General features: G+C 38.1%; 1 protein-coding gene across 1 annotated transcript; it reads right to left on the bottom strand.

Annotated features, from left to right (window-relative positions):
• Nucleotides 1–9,922: 9,922 nt before the first annotated feature.
• aire (autoimmune regulator) lies at nt 9,923–17,966 on the bottom strand. Its single transcript, XM_053507802.1, has 14 exons — nt 17,932–17,966; nt 17,627–17,778; nt 17,109–17,283; nt 16,168–16,314; nt 15,982–16,047; nt 15,813–15,911; nt 15,587–15,726; nt 14,865–14,986; nt 14,538–14,608; nt 14,274–14,398; nt 12,292–12,413; nt 11,661–11,736; nt 11,190–11,276; nt 9,923–10,003 (listed from the first exon to the last, which is right to left on the bottom strand). Exons 2-14 carry the CDS (start codon nt 17,771–17,773, stop codon nt 9,923–9,925), a joined length of 1,458 nt encoding a protein of 485 aa, XP_053363777.1. The 5' UTR covers nt 17,774–17,778; nt 17,932–17,966.
• Between the last annotated feature and the right edge of the window lie 994 nt (nt 17,967–18,960).

Raw genomic sequence — 18,960 nt, 5'->3', positions numbered from 1 at the left:
TTGAACTGGTAGTAAAAATCTGAACAAACGTTTGTCCTCAGCTCCAACAACATGAAAAATACCATGGAGGTGTAGTAATGGAAGACTACATTAGATCATTTCTGCCTGTGTATGCGTGAAGCTGGGTGGGGGCGGAGCCTGGCAGCTATATTGACCATTGTTAAAAGTGCTATACAAATACCTTTACGTTATAAATTGAATTGAACATTGGCGGCCATAAAAACATCATTTACATTTGGCAGACGCTCTTATCCAGAGCAACTTACATTTTTATCTCATTACACATCTGAGCAGTTGAGGGTTAAGGGCCTTGCTCAAGGGCCCAACAGTGGCAACTTGTTGGTTGTGGGGTTTGAACCTGGGATCTTCCAAGCCGTAGTCCAATGCCTTAACCACTGAGCTATCCCTACCCCATCAGATTAAACCATCACTACAGCTTCATTTTTATAAATCTTGATATAATTTGAGTGTTCACATCAGCAGTAATGTTGTATTACTAATAAGTAATGTTGTATATTTAACATTTTAAATATAAGATATTGTACATGGATTGTTTGATTAATTCTTGGGTGTTAAAACCACTGTTTAATCTAATTTGTGTACCTCAATCATATATTGTGGAAGGACATGTAGAACAAAACAATTATATATATATATATATATATATATATATATATATATATATATATATATATATATATATATATATATATATAATGAATCATCTGGATGTGATTTCATTAGTTTTGTCTCTGTAAACAGTGGTAGACTCTTTACAGTAAACATTGCAGACACAAACATAAGCTTAAGTCATTAAATATCACAATTTCCAATAAGTGAAGAATCAACAACAATCCATCAACTGAATGAAACTGGTTTTATTATCACATTATTACTGGTATAGACTCTGTACTTTTGCTGAACATTTTATAACAGAGAAGTTAACGATACGATGGCCACCTTTAACCATAGAGCCTTTAACGAAATGCCGTCTCCCGTTATTATATTGCCATGAGGAAACATTTGAGCCAATTATTTTAATTTGTTCCTTTTCAGTCTCAGCAAATTGCTTTGTTGTTTGTCTTTCATACATACATGTGATGCACCATGACACTGGAAAGTCATGGAATAACGCAGGGCTTCACTTCCCTTTCATTGTGTCTAGTCTCCAGACTGCTGCTGCTGCTTGTGTTTGATGTCTATAATCATAAACTTTAGAGAATTCTTTTATATATTTGCATTCTTGAATCATTTATCTGAATAAGAAAGTGTAAACGAGTGCAGTTATCTAAAGCTTAGTGGATATTATTACCTCAGTTAACTGTCTTTTGGCTTTTCCAGTCAAGGGGTTGCCACGGACCATCCCATTCACACGCAACTTGGGACAGGTTTTTACTTGTACAGATTGGATGCTCGTACTGACACAACACTCCCATTTTTCTAACCGGGCTTGGGACCGAGACTGCATGTAGTGGCTGGGTAGGATAAGGTGTCGCAACCTCGAACCCAGATCCTCGTATCACCAATAACTCCTTTGTGCCTCCCCTCCCCAGACATTAGTTCTTAGGGAATAATACATTTATTTACAATATGTTATTCACAAAGGGTGGAACAAAGGCTCAGTGGGTAGCACTGTCTGTTGAAGGTTCGGATCTTGCCTCTGGTCTGTGTGTGTGGAGTTCCATCCTTGCTTGGTGTGTTCCTCCTGGGTACTCTGGTTTCCTTGTACTGTCCCAAGACATGAACTGTAAGCTGATTGGGGTTTCCAAAACACCTGTAGTAAAAGACTGCCTTGTTATGGGTTGGCACACCATCCAAGAAGTTGGATTCCTGGAATAGGCTCCTGGCCCCAGGTATAGACCATGGATGGTATTGTAGTGATGTGGAAGCTCGGGGGTTAGAGTCATGATCTAGTTAGAACTTGGAACTTGTAAATGGTACTTTTATCTACTAAATGTCAGACAGGCTCTGATTTTGCGTGAGACAGAGATCCTGTTGTGTTTAGGGCTGGTTTAAGGTCTGACCCCATGCTGATGTTTCATTGTTATAAAGAGGAAGCAGTGTTGCATACTTCCTACTTGGTAAAGCAAATATGCTGATATGTACGTGCAACAAATGAGGTCTAGCTAAAGGCAAAATGATGAAGCATTTTTATTTTATTAAAATAATGTTATACACCTTTACAGGCATTGGATAATACAAAGAACCTGGGCTTGTAACGTCCTTCTTAGATGATGTATAAGAACTAATAATGGATATAATAATAAAAGGGAGTACAGTATATATCACATGTCTCAAAGACAAGATTATAATCAGCATAAACAGCAATGGCTCAGATGATCAACAGCTTGGATGTTCAAAGCAGCAACAAAACCAAATTCTTCAACAAATTCTCAATTGGGAATTTAGGAATGTTTTGTGAAGACAAAGAAGTGGGCGAAGTGTGGGAACGTGTGGAGGAATGCCAGGGTCACGGCCCATAACACATTACAGGAAGTGCAGACAACGTGGGCGAACATTTTCAGGTTTTAGAATCAGCTCTCAAAGCCCATGATAAGAGACGGTTCACCAAGTGTCAAAGCCAAAGTATGGATTTTTCAGGGTTAAAGGTTAGCCAGTGCGTGACCTAGGGTTCTCATGATACCTCACAAGTGGAAATGCATGGTCCATAACTTAAAAGAAAATGTCATCCTTAAGGTTTGTTCCAAAGAACCAAATCAATAACCCATTCTAGCAGTGTTGAGTGTTAAGTCTGATTGGCTGGTAGGGATTGATGCTTCTGACAATTATTTGAGAATCGTTTTTTAGATGAGTGCCAGAGGAAAAGGCAAACCAAATTTGATCATCTTATGGCAGACTGTTGAGTATATATATACATAAAAGCATGTTCTAGTTGGTCTAATAATAGAATGCAATTATTATAACATGTTAATTAGCTTATTTAATAAGTTACTATATATAATGCTTCAACTGTAACAAGGTGAGCTGGCAATTCAGTTGACCTTAATTTAAAACGCCATTTAAAATGCCAAGCATTGTTTGCTTTCTGCATAATTCTAATGCCATGCTGGGTCTTTTTATAGATGAGTGCTGAAGGAGGCTGCATTCCGACAGACTCCTGGCTCTGCAGCAGGGAAACATCAGGAACATCACGCCTGTGCCAAATGCAATCCCCAAAAGCTTGTGTAACATATCTGGTATGTCATCAGGTAATCTGCACTGGGTTCTGGGGTGTGTGTGTGTGTGTGTGTGGAGCATTACAGTGCCAAGTCTAAAATGATCCCAGGTCCACGTACACACTCAGCTCAAATGTTTTACTCCTCACAAATTCAGACCATATGGTTGACATCAGAACAGGAGGATTTACATGTTGTCGTTTAACTTCGATCCAAAACAGATTACTGTGGCTCCATCAATTCATCCATTTCTTCATCCATCTCTCCATTCATTAATCACTCCAACCATCTGTCTATCCATCCATCATTTAATTTATTCCTCATTTATTCCTCCAACTGTCAATTATTCTTACACTCATTCCGCTGTCCATACCTCAACCTGACTGTCCATCTTTTCATCCATCTCTGTTTATCCTTCATCCATCACTCTGTCTATGACTCAATGCTTCAATCTATTCCCCCATCCATCTCTTTATTTATCCCTCTTTTCTTTTTTTAATTCCTTTATACATCTTTGTGCATCCCTCCATCCTTTACCCAATTCCTCCATCTAACCCTTTTTTATCACTTACTGCCCTGTAAAGAAAAAAAAAACAATGGATAAAATCATGTTGATCATATTCAAATATATCTGGTCTTTATATCTATTGTATTTTACAGTTTTTGTTGTATTATAGCATTTATTGTAGTATAGATGAATTAGAATTACAATAAACCAAACATACAGTTTGTGGACATTTGTTTAATTTTTCAAATAATGTAATTTTTTTTTTTTATAAATTCACCCAACTTTAAGATGTTTTTTTCCACTCAGATGGTTTCTGATACAAGACAATGAACTAATAGACAAATTCTGATATTATTATTATTATTATTATTATTAATACTACTACTACTACTAATAATAATAATAAACACTTATTTACTGGTGTTTTGTTTGTGCCATTATTTTACTGCTTTATTTTATTAGGCCTGCACAGATGATTTAAGTTAAATTCTTTTTAAATCACAAAGGAGTGTGGAATGTGCTGTTCATGACGAGCCAGTTAGATTGGAAAACAAACTGTTGTTTGGTGCGTAGGGTTTTGTGTTTCTGTCAATTTCAATAAACTCTGATTTACACAAAAAAATAAACTGCAAACTGCTAGCGCAAGTCTGCCAGCTGCTTTCACAGGATCGTAAAGGATCGTACCTGCTTCCCACCTGCCTGACCAGCTCGTCCTGAATAGATCATTAGTAACCACATTTACGTATCAGCACTTATTTCCTGTTCTGTATAAGATTCCTAACACTTCAGATCCAGCGTGCATTTACACTCCGAGGCCTCAGTAGCGATCTCATGTTCTTTGTTTAGTTTTTGGCTTTGATTTGAGATGGTGAAAATAAAAACCATCTCAAATCAAAGCCAAAAACTCCTAACATCTCCTGTTCATTACTTCAAGCATGCGCTGTTTAGTGCCTCGCTTAACGCGTCCGAGACTGAAGAATGTTTGGGATTAAACTATTTCTCTTCTGCATGTTGAAAGCAGATCTGTTTTATTTGACATCTGAGCTGGAGCTGAGGCTTTTCATTTTGAAATCCACACTAGCACATTTTCTTACGGTGATCTCATCAGCACCTGGCGTCCATAAGCATGCTAACTGCATACGGAATTTCACTCTCTAGTAATAATCTTCACCGTAATATCTGGTGTCACTTTAGATTCCTAAAATCTAGAGAGTAAAACTTCTTATTTTTATTTTATATACTGTGTAAATCCGTTTTTTATATTCCATTTCAGAGTAAATGCTAATTTTTATAATGTATCATGCTAGCAGATAATGTTTATGCTCTGCACCACGCTAACTGCATGTTATTTACATTAACTGTCATTATATTGTCTGATTTGCCCCATTTTTATACTCCGTTTGTAACATTCTTATCAAACCTTCTTACCTTAAAGTCTGAGGAAATGCTAATTGTCGACGTTAATGCCTATGCTAGCAGCCAACCACTTTCCCCCTGCACAAAGCAATTAGATTTGAGACCTAGTAAAGACTGTAAGTAATTTCTGCCAAGAATGAGACAGCTGTAGGGCAGAAAAAATAAAACAAAGAACTACATAGAAAGTAAAAGATAAAACAACAACAACAACACTTACTCATCTTCCATACCGCTTCATCCTGTATAACAACAATAATAATAATATATTTTATTTATAAGCGCCTTTCAAAAACCCAAGGAAACTTTACATTGAAAAAAACAAAATCAATTAAAAATACAATTAAGATCAATATAAATTAAATTAATCAATCAATAAACATTGACAATCCATATGTGGAAGTCAAATAAGTAATTAATATAAACAATAAAACAATTTAAAGAGGTGAGTCTCAGGGCAGCACGGTGGTGGAGTGGTTAGCACTGTCGCCTTGCACCTCCAGGGTTTGGGTTCGCATATTTTCCCCGTGCTTAGTGGGTTTCCTCTGGATACTCCGGTTTTCTTCCACAGTCCAAAGATATGCAGGTTGGGCTAATTGGCGTTTCCAAATTGACCGTAGTGTGTGAATGTGTGTATGCCCAGCCGAGGCAGATTGCAGTGACAGAGCAGGGGCGTACGGTGTGATCAGTTCAGAAGGTTATACTGGAGCAATGTTATGTAAAGCTTGTTACCATGTTTATCCATGAAAAAATTGTAATTAAATAAAATATTCGCGATAAGATAGCCAATGGAGCTGGATTAATAAAGGTGTGAATTGTTCTGATGTTTTTAATTGCATAATAATTCTTGCTGTAGAATTCTGAATAACCTGTATCCGCTGTAAATGCTTGTTGGGAATGCCAAATAAAACATTAGTCGATGAGTGACGTACAGTATCAAAAGCAAAAAGGGCCATATTTATGTAAAATATTACATATGCAATATTGAGTGGGTGGAGGCATTGTGATGCTCTGGACAATGTTCTGCTGGGAAAACTTGGGTCCTGCTATGCATATGGATGTTACTTAAACACGTCCTACCTACACTGCTACTAAATAAGTTACATCCCGTCATGTAGACTGTTCCTTGATGGCAGTGGCATCTTCCATCCATTCATCCATCTTCAGCCACTTATCTGAAATCGGGTCGCGGGGGGAGCAGTTCCAGAAGGGAACCCCAAAATTCCCTCTCCCCAGCCACCTCAGCCAATTCTGACTGGTGGATCCTGAGGCATTCCCAGGCCAATGTGGTGATATAGTCCTTGGTCCGCCCCGTGGCCTCCACACAGGTGAACCTGCCTCTCTAGGGAGGCGTCCTGGTCACATCCCTCCAATAGTAGATGCCTGAATCACATCAACTGACTCCTTTCCAGGCAAAAGGAGCAGCGGTTCTACCCTGAGTTTCTCCTCCTGAGAAAACCCATTTCGACCGCTTGTACCCATGATCTTGTCCTTTCGGTCATGACCCTCACCTCACCTATTGTCATGAGCAGTGAGACACTGCAAACATTGTTCAGGAATGGTTTGAGGAACATGACAAAGAGTTCAATGTGTTGTCAAAGCCTCCAAATTTGCCAGATCTCAATTGAATCTTCGATCTGCATCTGTGCTGGACAAACAAGTCCAATCCATGGGGGCCAGACCTCGCATCATAATCAGAGTTTAAAGCATCATATACTGTCCCAATGCCAGATATCACAGCACACTTTCAGAGGTCTGGTTGAGTCCAGGTCGATGATGGATCAGATCACAAGGTGGATCTACACAACATTAAACAGGTGGTTTTAATGTTATAGCTGATTGGTGTGTTTGCTTTAAGTTTGTTCAGGTCCGGATATTTTGTTTGTTCGTTGCTTTTGTTTTGTTTTTACAATTATTTATTGTACCTACAACTACAACTGACCACATTTGGCACAAAACCCAGACGTTCCTGAGCCTCTTTTATTGATCAAGACATCTCTATAAATCTCTTCGACAGCACATCTTGTAATCCTTAACAGTGTTCGAGCTCCTGCAGGGAAGAAAACAGAACCAGGGAGACTGACATTTTAATTCCTGGTGATCTACACTGCCTGCATTGCCAAAAAAAAGAGAAAAAACATCTGGTCACATGAAAACATTTTCCTTCACACTCCATTGGAAGTTAATGACTGGGAGAGAATTCTTTATGCTGTATTTGTTGGGTTTTGCAAAATTCGTAGCCATGGTGACTATTAAAAAATATATGACCCCTTCTCTGACCAAACACCTGGAAGAAAAATACCTCAACCCCCTGAAACATCAACGCAGATCCAACTGACAGATCTGTAATTTTCCATCTGTCCTTTTCATCCAAACGCAGCAGATATTTGGCCATCAATCTCCGCCTGGAAATGCAAAATTCCCAAAACTCACATGGTTGTCATTAACATTCCTCATGTGCTCGCTCTCTCTCTCGCTCTCTCCCTGAGCTTGACAGCTTTGGCGCTCCACCATAATGTGTCCTTGAGAGAACTTAACTAGGCTTCCTAGAAATACCACATATACTGGGGAACCTTTGGGATTAAGAGAATGCATTTATAATCATACCAAAGAGATAAACATTAACAGATGAAGAAAACTTGAAGTTCACCATGACTCCCTTTTTGTCAGATTGTCTACACTCAGAGCACAGCAGGGAGAGAAATATTTTTTGCAAGTGTCATCAAGTTGAAGATCCACATGCAAACAGACAATTCATTTCTTTTTTATAGCTATGTAAATCAAACTGAAAGCAGCTCTGATTGGCTACATTGCAAAAACAATGGCATCTTAGCAAGAGAACAATACCTTAAGCTCAGTCAAACCAAACTACAATTTCTTAATATAAGAATAAACAAGTTAACAATAAGTTAATAAACATATATATCTACAGTATATACTGTACAATTTGGTGGCGCGATGGCTTAGTGGTTAGCGCTGTCGCCTTGCATCTCCAGGGTCTGGGGTCAATTCCTGCCTGGGGGTCTGTGTGCATGGAGTGTGCATGTTCTCCCAGTACTTGGTGTGTTTCCTCCGGATTCTCCGTTTCCTCCCACATTCCAAAGACATGCAGGTTATCACATTCCCAAATTACCCGCAGTGTGTGTAGTGTGTTGACCAGAGATGCTACATGGGGCGTAAAAATGAGAATACTGAAAATACATTGGTCACCATTAGTCTCCACGGCCCCTGGTTGGACTACAGAGGATCCTAAATGGATATATACGTAGATAAACAGTACAAATAAAAATCAAAAAGTTACGCATTTTCGTTCTTTTGCCAGAACAAAACTAAGCATTTATTTCTAGAAATAAGCAGCATTATTATAACATTATTTGCTAATAGACCATGCTTAAAATAATGCTGTGCTGATATTCAGTACAACAGCACGACCTCGAGTGTGATATTGCTTAAGGTAATACCTAGCTTCAAGATATTTGCTGCCATTTTTTTTTGCAGTAAATAACAAATCAAACCAATATAAGACATCAGTGCTTGGTTCAATTAGACAGATTTAATTATTATTAATACAATTTACATTAAATATTTCTGAGTTTGAAAATAAAAAAATAAAAATGACAAAATTCTTCTTTTCTCTACGTTTGTAACAAAACACCCATTCTAGATGATCCTTTTTAAGTTGTATATTGCACAAAAAATAATTAGATGTTATTTACTTGTGAAATGTGAAATGTACTAAGTAAGAAGCCAGAACATGAGACTAATTTGAGAAACTAAATCGTGACATAGAATGTTCTCGACCTATATTTCTTAATGTCTAAGTGTTTTTGTTTTGTTACATTACTAAAAATCACATTCCATGATCATCAATCATATAATGTCAACTTATCAACTTTTAATAATTTTACTAATACATGTTATACAGCACAAGTGTGAATGTCAAGAGAAAAAAATGGACACCTTTAAATAATGAGGCTAATATTGTTTTGTTGTTTTAAAGTTAAATGAGGTTACAAAACATTCTCCTAAAGTTTCGAAGCTAAACGAGATAAAAGAGGTCCGTAGCTGCATAATCCTAAAGAATATTTCTCCTGCATGAACAAATATAATTATGGTTATTTATTTGGACGCTTCGGAAAAAGAAAAGCAGCCCAGAACTAGAATAAATCAGAGTGGCTCATGGGTATGTAGTGCCTTTCTTATCTTTCAAAACACAGAGCTATGTACTGCTGCTATTGGGTATGTTATTAATAATCATGAATTGATTAATTTAAAAAATGATTGCTAATGTTTGTTTGATAACTGATGTTCTGTCACTTATATAAGCATTAATGTTTACACCACAAGAAGGTTGAAATGGCAGTGCAGGTGATACAATATTACCCCTATAAATTCATTTAGTTTCTGAGTTCAGAGAGACATGAAGAAGATTTCCCTTCTCTGATCATTAACTACTGAAACCCTCCATGGGACGTAGAAGACGTTCTCCTCATTATTAAGGTGTGTTTTCCAACAAACACATTGGTACAGGAATATTGTATGTTTTACATTAAAGATTTAAGCTTAAGAGGGAAACTTCTGACCCTGGTATTGTTCATAACACACATATGATTATTATAAATAATTAACTTTTACATGCAAAAATATAGACAGCAGGAATCTTAGAAACTGATGTTTATATTCTATTATAGAATAGATCTTTGTGTGTGTGTGTGTGTGTGTGTGTGTGTGTGTGTGTGTGTGTGTGAGAGAGAGAGAGAGAGAGAGAGACAGAGTTTTGTTTTGCCTGTGCTGTAAATCATTAGGTTTTACAGGCGTTTTGGAGTCACTGGAAGTAGCCCTGAGACTCGGAGAGAGGACGAGAAATGTTGTGAAAAGCCCACTGCAGGATCCCATCGATAGACGTCTGGAAGAACCCAAATAGACACACACCAACACACACACACACACACACACACACACACACACACACACACACAAATGCATGTTGAAACGCACTGTATGATGGCCACTAGACGTTACACACTCGACTTTGTATTCTGAATCCCGACATCATGTCGCTCAGCACAATGTTTGCTTATCCTTAAAATTTATGTTGTTAATAAATTAGCTCATAACCTCTTATGCTGTTTATATACTGTAAAAGTCCCAGCAGATATTAATTTATTTGATTAATTTGATTTAAAAAACGAATAATGATAATGTTGTTCTTATGTTGGAAATTAGTTTGTTTCTAATTTCTACGTTCACTTTGCTACAAATTCTTTCCTTCCATTGTGAAGTGAACAGAGCTAATCTTGGGTAACATTTGCTTTTGTATTTCAAAGTCTGACGTTTTTTCACTTGCAACCAGTTAAGGAAAAATACAATCCGACAAACAATGACTTTTCTGGAGAATGAAGGAACGTGAGCAATTGATTCACAGTGATTGACATTTACAGAAGACTTCGAGTACATTACGCTGATGAGACTCTTAGCCGAGGTAAAACATTTTAAAGAAGGCTGTATTTAAACTGCATCCGGAATGGATTCACAGCGCATCACTTTTTCCACATTTTATTATGTCCCAGCCTTATTCTAAAATAGATTAAATTAATTTTCTTCCCAGAATTCTACACACAACACTCCATAATGACAACGTGAAAAAAGTTTACTTGAGATTTTTGCAAACTTATTTTTTTCCTGTTTCCTTAATCATCCTGTTTCCCCTGATCATCCTTGAGATGTTTCTGCAGCTTAATTGGAGTCCACTTGTGGTAAATTCAGTTGATTGGACATGATTTGGAGAGACACACACCTGTCTATATAAAGGTCCCAGAGTTGACAGTTCATGTCAGAACACAAACCAAGCATGAAGTCAAAGGAATTGTCTGTAGACCTCCGAGACAGGATTGTCTCCAGGCACAGATCTGGGGAAGGTTACAGAAAGATCTCTGCTGCTCTGAAGGTCCCAATGAGCACAGTGGCCTCCACCATCCGTAAGTGGACTTTTTACTCTCAGAACTGTGTTCTGCTCTCTGTTATTGTACACAATGAAAAATCCCAGTTTGACTTAAACACCGGGGTACTTAAAAAAGGGTATCCCCACTCACCTCCCCCATATACGAGTCCAGCTCATCTTTGTTTAGAATCTGCTGTTCGGAATGAGCTGATCCCTGATCCGTAGACCGCTGAGCCACCTGAGGACAAGACAGCAGACACACACCATAATTAACAGATTGCTGGGCTGGGTTAGGGGGGTGGGATAACACTAGCTGTTAAAAGACAGTAAAAATGACTTTGATTATGTCACATCACCCCATCACTGAATATTTTATTACACCAGCACTTTATTACCTACTACTGTAATTATATATTTACTATAGTTACAATACTTTATTTTTTTATTGTATTGCATTTCGTTTCAACTTGTTTTTGATCTCTTGCCTGCTGAAACAGTAAATATTGTGTATTGACACTGATCTGGCAATTTTTTTTTAATTCTCTTTCTTTTTTGAATGAATTTATATTGTACAACGTTTTACTGCCTTGATTCTGCATTGTGTGTAGATTAGCGTGTATACCTGCACAGCTCTGGATGCTGCCTCCGTCTCTGTTGACACCCAAGACCTCAAACACGTCCTGCATCTCGCTCTCCCACTAGGAAGATTTCAAAAACAGTTTTATATTCTATGATCTATAATCTCAGTCGTTAATCTCACGTATGAGAAACACAAAGAAAGACACAACAAAAATGAAGTTCCTCAAAAGAATAGATCATTTACTGTTTTTGTTTTAAGTAATAAAAGTTGGTAAATAAACAATTTTTTCATAATCCATAATTTTAGTATTTAAATTGTAAATATCTGCCCAAAAGATGGGTTGATAACACATGAATAAATTCAAATGCAAGTCATTAACCACGTATGGTAGCATGTAATGCTGGTTTCCACCACAAGGGGCAGATGATTCATGAAAAACAATCTCGTAGCATTGTAGCTGCTAGCTATCCCAAACATATGACTTAAAAATGGATAAGTGCATCTGTATTTGTCAATTTTATTTCATAATTTAAAACCTCTAGAAGAGTTTTTACTCAGAACCAAGTCTCATTTTTTCACCCTTCTAAGTTTCAGTATTTTTCCATAATGCTCTGTTTATTTTCGACTCCGCAGTAAAACAGATCGTCTATGTTTAATGTGAATGTGGTGTTACTTGGGGAAGTTGCAGTGTGTGTGGAAGCTCTGCAGGCACTCGGGGCAGACGAGCAGCTCTCCTCGGCTCAGGTGGCAAATCCCACACCACTTCCTGATGCCCACCAGCTCCGAGTCCGAGGTCTAAGAAAAGGAATATACCTACAGGATTTCCAGGAAAATATCTACTATTCTCAGAACTTTTCAGAACCCAGGTTTTTTTGGTTTTTTTTTAACTGACAGGGTAACTCGTTCTTCTTAGTACCTCATATGATAGGACGTCTCTCTCTTGTAAGGTTCTACACAGAACCTGCTCAGAAGACTCCTCTAAAGGAGCAACTGAAGTATCATAAAGGGATCTAAATTTTCCATCACTTGGCACAAGCATCACTTTCAGCAAAGGAAGAACTTTAAAATAATTCTTCTTGGAATCTATTCGGAAAGGGCCATACTCTGGTTCTATGTAAAAATGCAAAATATTTAATGTTCATCCTTTTCTAACAGGGTACTAATTAAAATCTTTTCTGAATGGGATTTTGCCTCCCGTGATTCTAAGATCAGACTTTTAAGTCCGCTTAGCCTTTATAAACATCCATCAATAGAAAAAAGAAATGTAAAATGAGTCAGGGTTTGTTCCAGTCAGGAACATCCCAGCTCAGTTCACTGTCCATAGATCTACTAATCAAATATCACAGGAAAGCCCAAATTCTATCAGAATAAGAAACAGACTCTTATGGACAGTAACTGTGCTGATTTAGTTAGCCGTGCAGTACAGTATATCTTTCAGTGAGACCAAGACAGCTGACGAGTCATTTTATATAGTCTGTAGGAGTGCTAGGATTAAATTTAGGGGTGCTAAAAAGGGTTTAAAATTGCCTATGGACTATGCAGAAATTTTTTTACTTACTTTACTGGAACAACCAAAGGATCTGTAAGTATTTTTAGCTTCCTAAGATGGTTCTTATTGGTACCCTTCTCATAGGGAAAAAAAACTTTCAAAAAGAACCTTGATGAAAATAACTGAAGTATCCATTAGGTATGGATGTGGTGGAAATGTTTTTGATATGGTGAATGTTTCTACGTAGAATCTTTAAAGACTCCACCAAGAAAGAAAGAAACACTTCAGTTTAACATAAAACCTTTACGGGTTCTCCCACAGAGACATGCAAAGAACCCTTAAAGGTTTAGATCAGTACCTTAACATGGCTGAGGAAGAATGTGTTGTGGAACCTTTAACTGTTTGCCAACAGACAGACCACTGAATGATCCTTCAGGGTTTTTACTGATAACACTCTGGTGTAAAAGGGTTTTTAAGGGGTCCCCCCCCCCCAGAGTGACAAACAAGGAAACCCATTAAAGTTCTTGCCTTGTTAACGTAGGTCATGAAAACTTTTTGTTGTGGAAATACTCTACACAGAAGCTACAAGAAAACCCGCAGGGACAAGAAGGAATTCGTCTTGTCCTAGGTCCCCCAGGCTTTCCAAATTGTTCTTCATAAAACCTCTATTAAAATGGAAACTCTTTTTATGATGTCTACATACAACCCTTAAGGACTTCAAAGAGGGACAACTAAAAGTCTTAACTTTCTAAAAAGCGGTTTCCTTAGAAGCTTAATGGGCTTGAGAGCTCCCCAAAGTTCATTAAGGTTTTTAACCATTCTAAATGGTTCCTTTTGGAGCCCTTATTTTGGAGCCCTACTCTGTAAAGGGTTCTGTCAGAACCCCTGAGGGTTTCCAAGGAGGACAATTAAAGAATCATTAAGAGCTTGTGTTTTTTTTTTTTTTTTTTAAGGAGCCAAACCAATCATCTGTAAGATTTCTAGAGTTTTAGGAATCAGTTTGGTGCAGGTAGACAGTGCATTGTCCATGATGCTAATCTGGTAGCTATACACGTCTGTTTCTTATTAGCAACATAAGCTTTATCTGACTAGTAAATGATTTAGCTGTTTTTAATTTGTGTACATTTTGTTATGAGTTTATTTTGTTTATGAGTTTGAACTGGAACCTGGAAGGCTGCAGGCTGTGTGTTCATGCTGCTCGTGAGCGTGGAGGAGAAGAAGGAGAAATCCACTGTAGAGTTGGAGCTGCTCTCGCTTACAGGAGGAGGAGGAGGAGGAGGAGGAGGAGGATGATGAGGAGGATGAGGAGGAGGAGGAGGTTGATGAGGAGGAGGGGGAGACTGTGACATGATGACATCATGTTTATGTTCTTATGTAATTTGATGTTATATCATTATGACATGAACAGTGTTAACTGGTGTGCTTGAGGACCTGCAGAGAAGTGTACGTCGAGTCAGCCATCGATCTGCTGCCGTTACACAACCCACAGCGCCAAGAGCCGCTAAAACAAACACATCGTGAACAACTGATTCATCACTGTTGCTGTTGTTGCTATAGTAATGTTTTACACTGTTCTTGGAGCGAGTCTGGTCCAATGCATTAAAGATGATGGTTGCCATGGTTACTTTCCAAGACAATCACATAGATTAGTAGTTTGTTTAGAAATTGGATTAATAAAATGTCATATATAATCTAATTAAATACCAGTGAGAAGTGAGTGATGTTTGTTAGTGTGTGTGTGTGTGTGTGTTGGACACCTGGGTATGGATGTGAGAGGAGGCACCAGGCAGGTGAGATGAAAGGCTCGCGGACATCCATCACAGCAGATCAGCTCACCACCATCCTTACACACGGTACACTCATCATCATTACGCTCCACCTGAACACACACACACACACAATAGTAAAATATTGTCTTTATCTATCTATCTATCTATCTATCTATCTATCTATCTATCTATCCATCTATCCATCTAGTTATCCATCCATCCATCTATATGTATCCATCCATACTTCAGCCATCTATCCATCCATCTATCCTTTGATCCATCCATCCATGTATCCATCTATGCATTTATTTATACATACATTTATATCTATGTATCTATCTATCCATCCATCCATATGCATCCATCCATAGTTCAACCATCCATCCATCTATCCATACATCTATCTATCCATCCATAGTCCAATCATCCATCCATCCATCTATCTATCCATCCATCCACCTATGTATCTATATATCCAATTATTTATCCATACATCTATATATCCATAAACCTATCTATCCATCCATCCATCCATCCTAATCTGGTCTTGTGATTAGTATGACCGGACACTGAGATGTGTAGAGGAATAAATTAATATTTACAGGATTATAAAACACCATGAGAAACACAATGAATGGTGTTGATGTTAAATGATAAAGGGAAATAAAACCCCAAATAAGGTGTATTGTAATGGATTAAAGTCTACACACATCCATCCCTTGGGCGTGTGTCTCCCCCTGCTGGTGACTGTGACTTTGTCCCGTCTGGGTCACATGACCACTCGCTGTCTCCTCGAGCGTAGAGGAGGAATAGAACTCTCCCCCGACCGTGATGCACTTCTTGGCTCCTCCTGCGTGAGGAAAGCAGAAGCTCAGGACCGTCTAAAGCCACCTGTCTGTCAGTTCATTCAATGATCTGTCCGTCTGTCCGTCTCACCACTCTCGATAACTTGCTGGATGAGAATCTCCTCCACAGGAAGTTCTCCAGCAGCCAGAGTGAGAGCGTGCTGGACGGAGGTGGACACCGACTGCACGCCTGCACACACACACACACTTATCCACTAACCGACACACTCTAAAAAAAACAACAAGATAAAGGTCTTTACCTTTGTTTACTGAAAGCTGAGAAACAGACGTGCTGTCTGTCTTCCTCAGGGGCTTTCCTTTACCTCCTGGAGCATAACAGACACATTCACTCGAGTCAGGTCATCCAGCAATGATAAACCCCTGAGCTGTAGGATGTCTGGTCGAGCAAAGCCAGACATCCTGTGTGCTCATGATGATGTGGATACCTGAGCGGATGTGCAGAGCTTTCTTGCCATAATTCTGAGCTCGAAGTGCCAGCTGTTTCTCGCCGACTCCCCTCTTCCTGCTGAGATGAGTCTGACTCTGCAGCTCAGGCCTGGGACTTCTAATAGACCTGCTTTCCAAACTCAGACCTGTCAGAGATCAGGACAAAGTCAGGCAAGGAAGTCTCATGTCAAAAATAACTCTATACTAATTTGTGTTAGGATTAGTCTTTACATTTATGTGATAAGAAAGGGATGGCACATGTTGGAGCAGTGTTGCAGTAAAATAACCCATGCTGAACTGGTTTCAAACAAAACACACAACCATGATTGGTGAAAACGTTTAAAACAAGGCTGTACATCTGTGAATGACGATCCCTTCTGAAGTGGGTTGGAGCTCACTCATGAGCTGCACTCGTTCCGGTGAACATTCAGCGAGGGGAACGCCTGATCCTTAAAAGTTGACAGATAATTTGTCCTCAACTTGTGGAAAAAAGAGATGCATCTGTCTGTATGAACTGTACACACAATCATTTACCAGCACTACGTCCCCCATACAGTCCTGCCCTCGCAGTAGCAGCAGTTACCATATTTTATTTGTTGATAATCACCAAGCTGTGCTTTTTATCCATTTATAGTTAAATTGAATGTTACAGAAACAAATGAGTTCCTGTTCTCATGTAAGTTTCAGCAGAGTCGTAATACAGAAAACCTCACCATATAAACCTTCAGGCATGCATGTTTATGGAAATATATTAGAATAAGTGCATTAATATAAAACTAATGTCAGAGCAAAGCAAAATAAATGAATCAACACATTTTAACTCAAGCTTTCCACAGAATTGTTGTGTAATGTAATAAAATTATTACATCTTTAATCAGGAATCAGCTATCTTCGCATATTTAGTTGCTACAACTTATTATTATTGCACACTGGAAAGTACCTTTAGGTAAACTAGCGAAGAGGTTTTGTAGTTTTGGGTAACTTTCCTTATTGTACTCTTTGGACAGATTGTTCCAGAAGGCCTGAAGGACAGGGGAGTCCTGCTCCAGCAGCCACGTTAGGAGGGAATACATCGCCTTATGGATCCCATCTTTTTCCTTTCTCTCTATAGTTTCCTTAAAAATACACAGGACACGCATATTATTTTCTGAAAATGCAATGGGTAGTACAGACCCTCATAGACATATTGTACAGGATAAATCTTTCTATCTTTGCATCTTTTGTCTGGAAAAGTGCATGTATTTTAAGTTAACATTAATTCACTTAAATCGTAAAAACTAGGGTAAAATTTCTTAAAGTATATATGTTTCTAATACCTTAGCAAATGAAAAACGCATCTACAATTAAATTTTTTATAAAAAATAAGCAATGAAAGTGATTATCACAATAGAACCAGACCCAGAACTGAGCCCTGTGGGACACCTTTAGTAAAAATTAAGATAAAATCTTTAGTCTTACCCCGAGAAGATGATCAGAGATGATGTCATGATCTGCCAAACCATACAACAGTGGAAAAGGGTCGTTAATGGCCATCGCGATTTCCGTCCTGGATGCTCGGAGCTGAGACCGAAGCTCAGACTCACCAAAATTTTCCATTCGTGTCATTCTGCCTGGAAGGAAAAGGACAGCAAAGCATTTGGAGATGTCAGTTTTCTTAACCATTTATTAACATGTTGTTCAACCCAAGCGTAAATGGATATGATACTCTATATGATAGTTAAATGGGGTTTTTTTCCAAGAACCGGTACAGTAAGTCCACTTACCTGGGTCGCAGGTGACAAGAAGTGATGGAAGAGCGCGTTACTTTCTCCATCATTGCTATTTATTTGCCACTGTGTAATGCGGTGACAAGGAATCTCTTTGATGACCTTTGGCCTTTATGTCTCAGCCCTTCAGGGAGTCAGCGTTGTTGGTGATGCATGGGAAACTTCAGCTGGAATGTTGAGGTTGAAATCCTCTGGGAGGCATTTGAACATCTCGGTCAAAGTCTGTGACAGGTTGGCAAGTTCATTTCTGGGTGTAGTTTTGGAAAGTCCACAGTTAAGCAATAAGACACTTCTACTTTTAACTACGTAAAATGTCTTCATGTTACTCTGAGCATTTATGGCCCACCTATTCCTCCAGAGGACTAACTGAAGCATGTGTTTTGGACAGGGGAACCCCAAACACTCCCAAACACTTAGCAACAAATGATACGGATAAACTCTTTGGTTTCTGTAAACAGAACCAAAAGGTCAGTGGTAGAAATATAATAAAGTAAATACACCCCATGAAATGTCAGTTTTAAAATATTAACAAAAATAAATAATTTGGCAACCTGGTAAAAGGTTTGACAGGAATCACTAAATTGTTTACAAATATACATTTAATAATATACTAATCTTTTTCTAGACAGAACTGTTTGATGGTTGAGTTTGAAGTTAATTTTACACAAAAACATTTTAAACAAATTCAAAGCAAGGTATTACAAGAAATTACATTCCATGTAATTAATTAAAATGTTAACATAATAAACTTATTTTAAAAAAATTATAAAATCATACTCTTTATAATTTCTTTTGCAAATTTTTAGGTGACTCAAAGTCAGGAGGTTTCTTGTTCCAAATAACATTTGATAAAAGACTTTTAAAGCAAAATTAATCATTGAATGCTGATTTACTAGTAATAGATTAAAGAAATAATAATCACTTATAACTTAAAAAAAATAAGGAGTCATATTTAATGCTGATTATAAATTTGTGGGCGTGTGCTAGCATAATAATTAACAGTGGCGTTTCCCTAGCAACTTGAGG

This window comes from Clarias gariepinus, chromosome 11 (assembly GCF_024256425.1).
Source record: "Clarias gariepinus isolate MV-2021 ecotype Netherlands chromosome 11, CGAR_prim_01v2, whole genome shotgun sequence".
Taxonomy (NCBI): domain Eukaryota; kingdom Metazoa; phylum Chordata; class Actinopteri; order Siluriformes; family Clariidae; genus Clarias; species Clarias gariepinus.
Note: the sequence above shows the minus strand (reverse complement) of the source record. Positions and strands in the feature narration are given on the sequence as shown.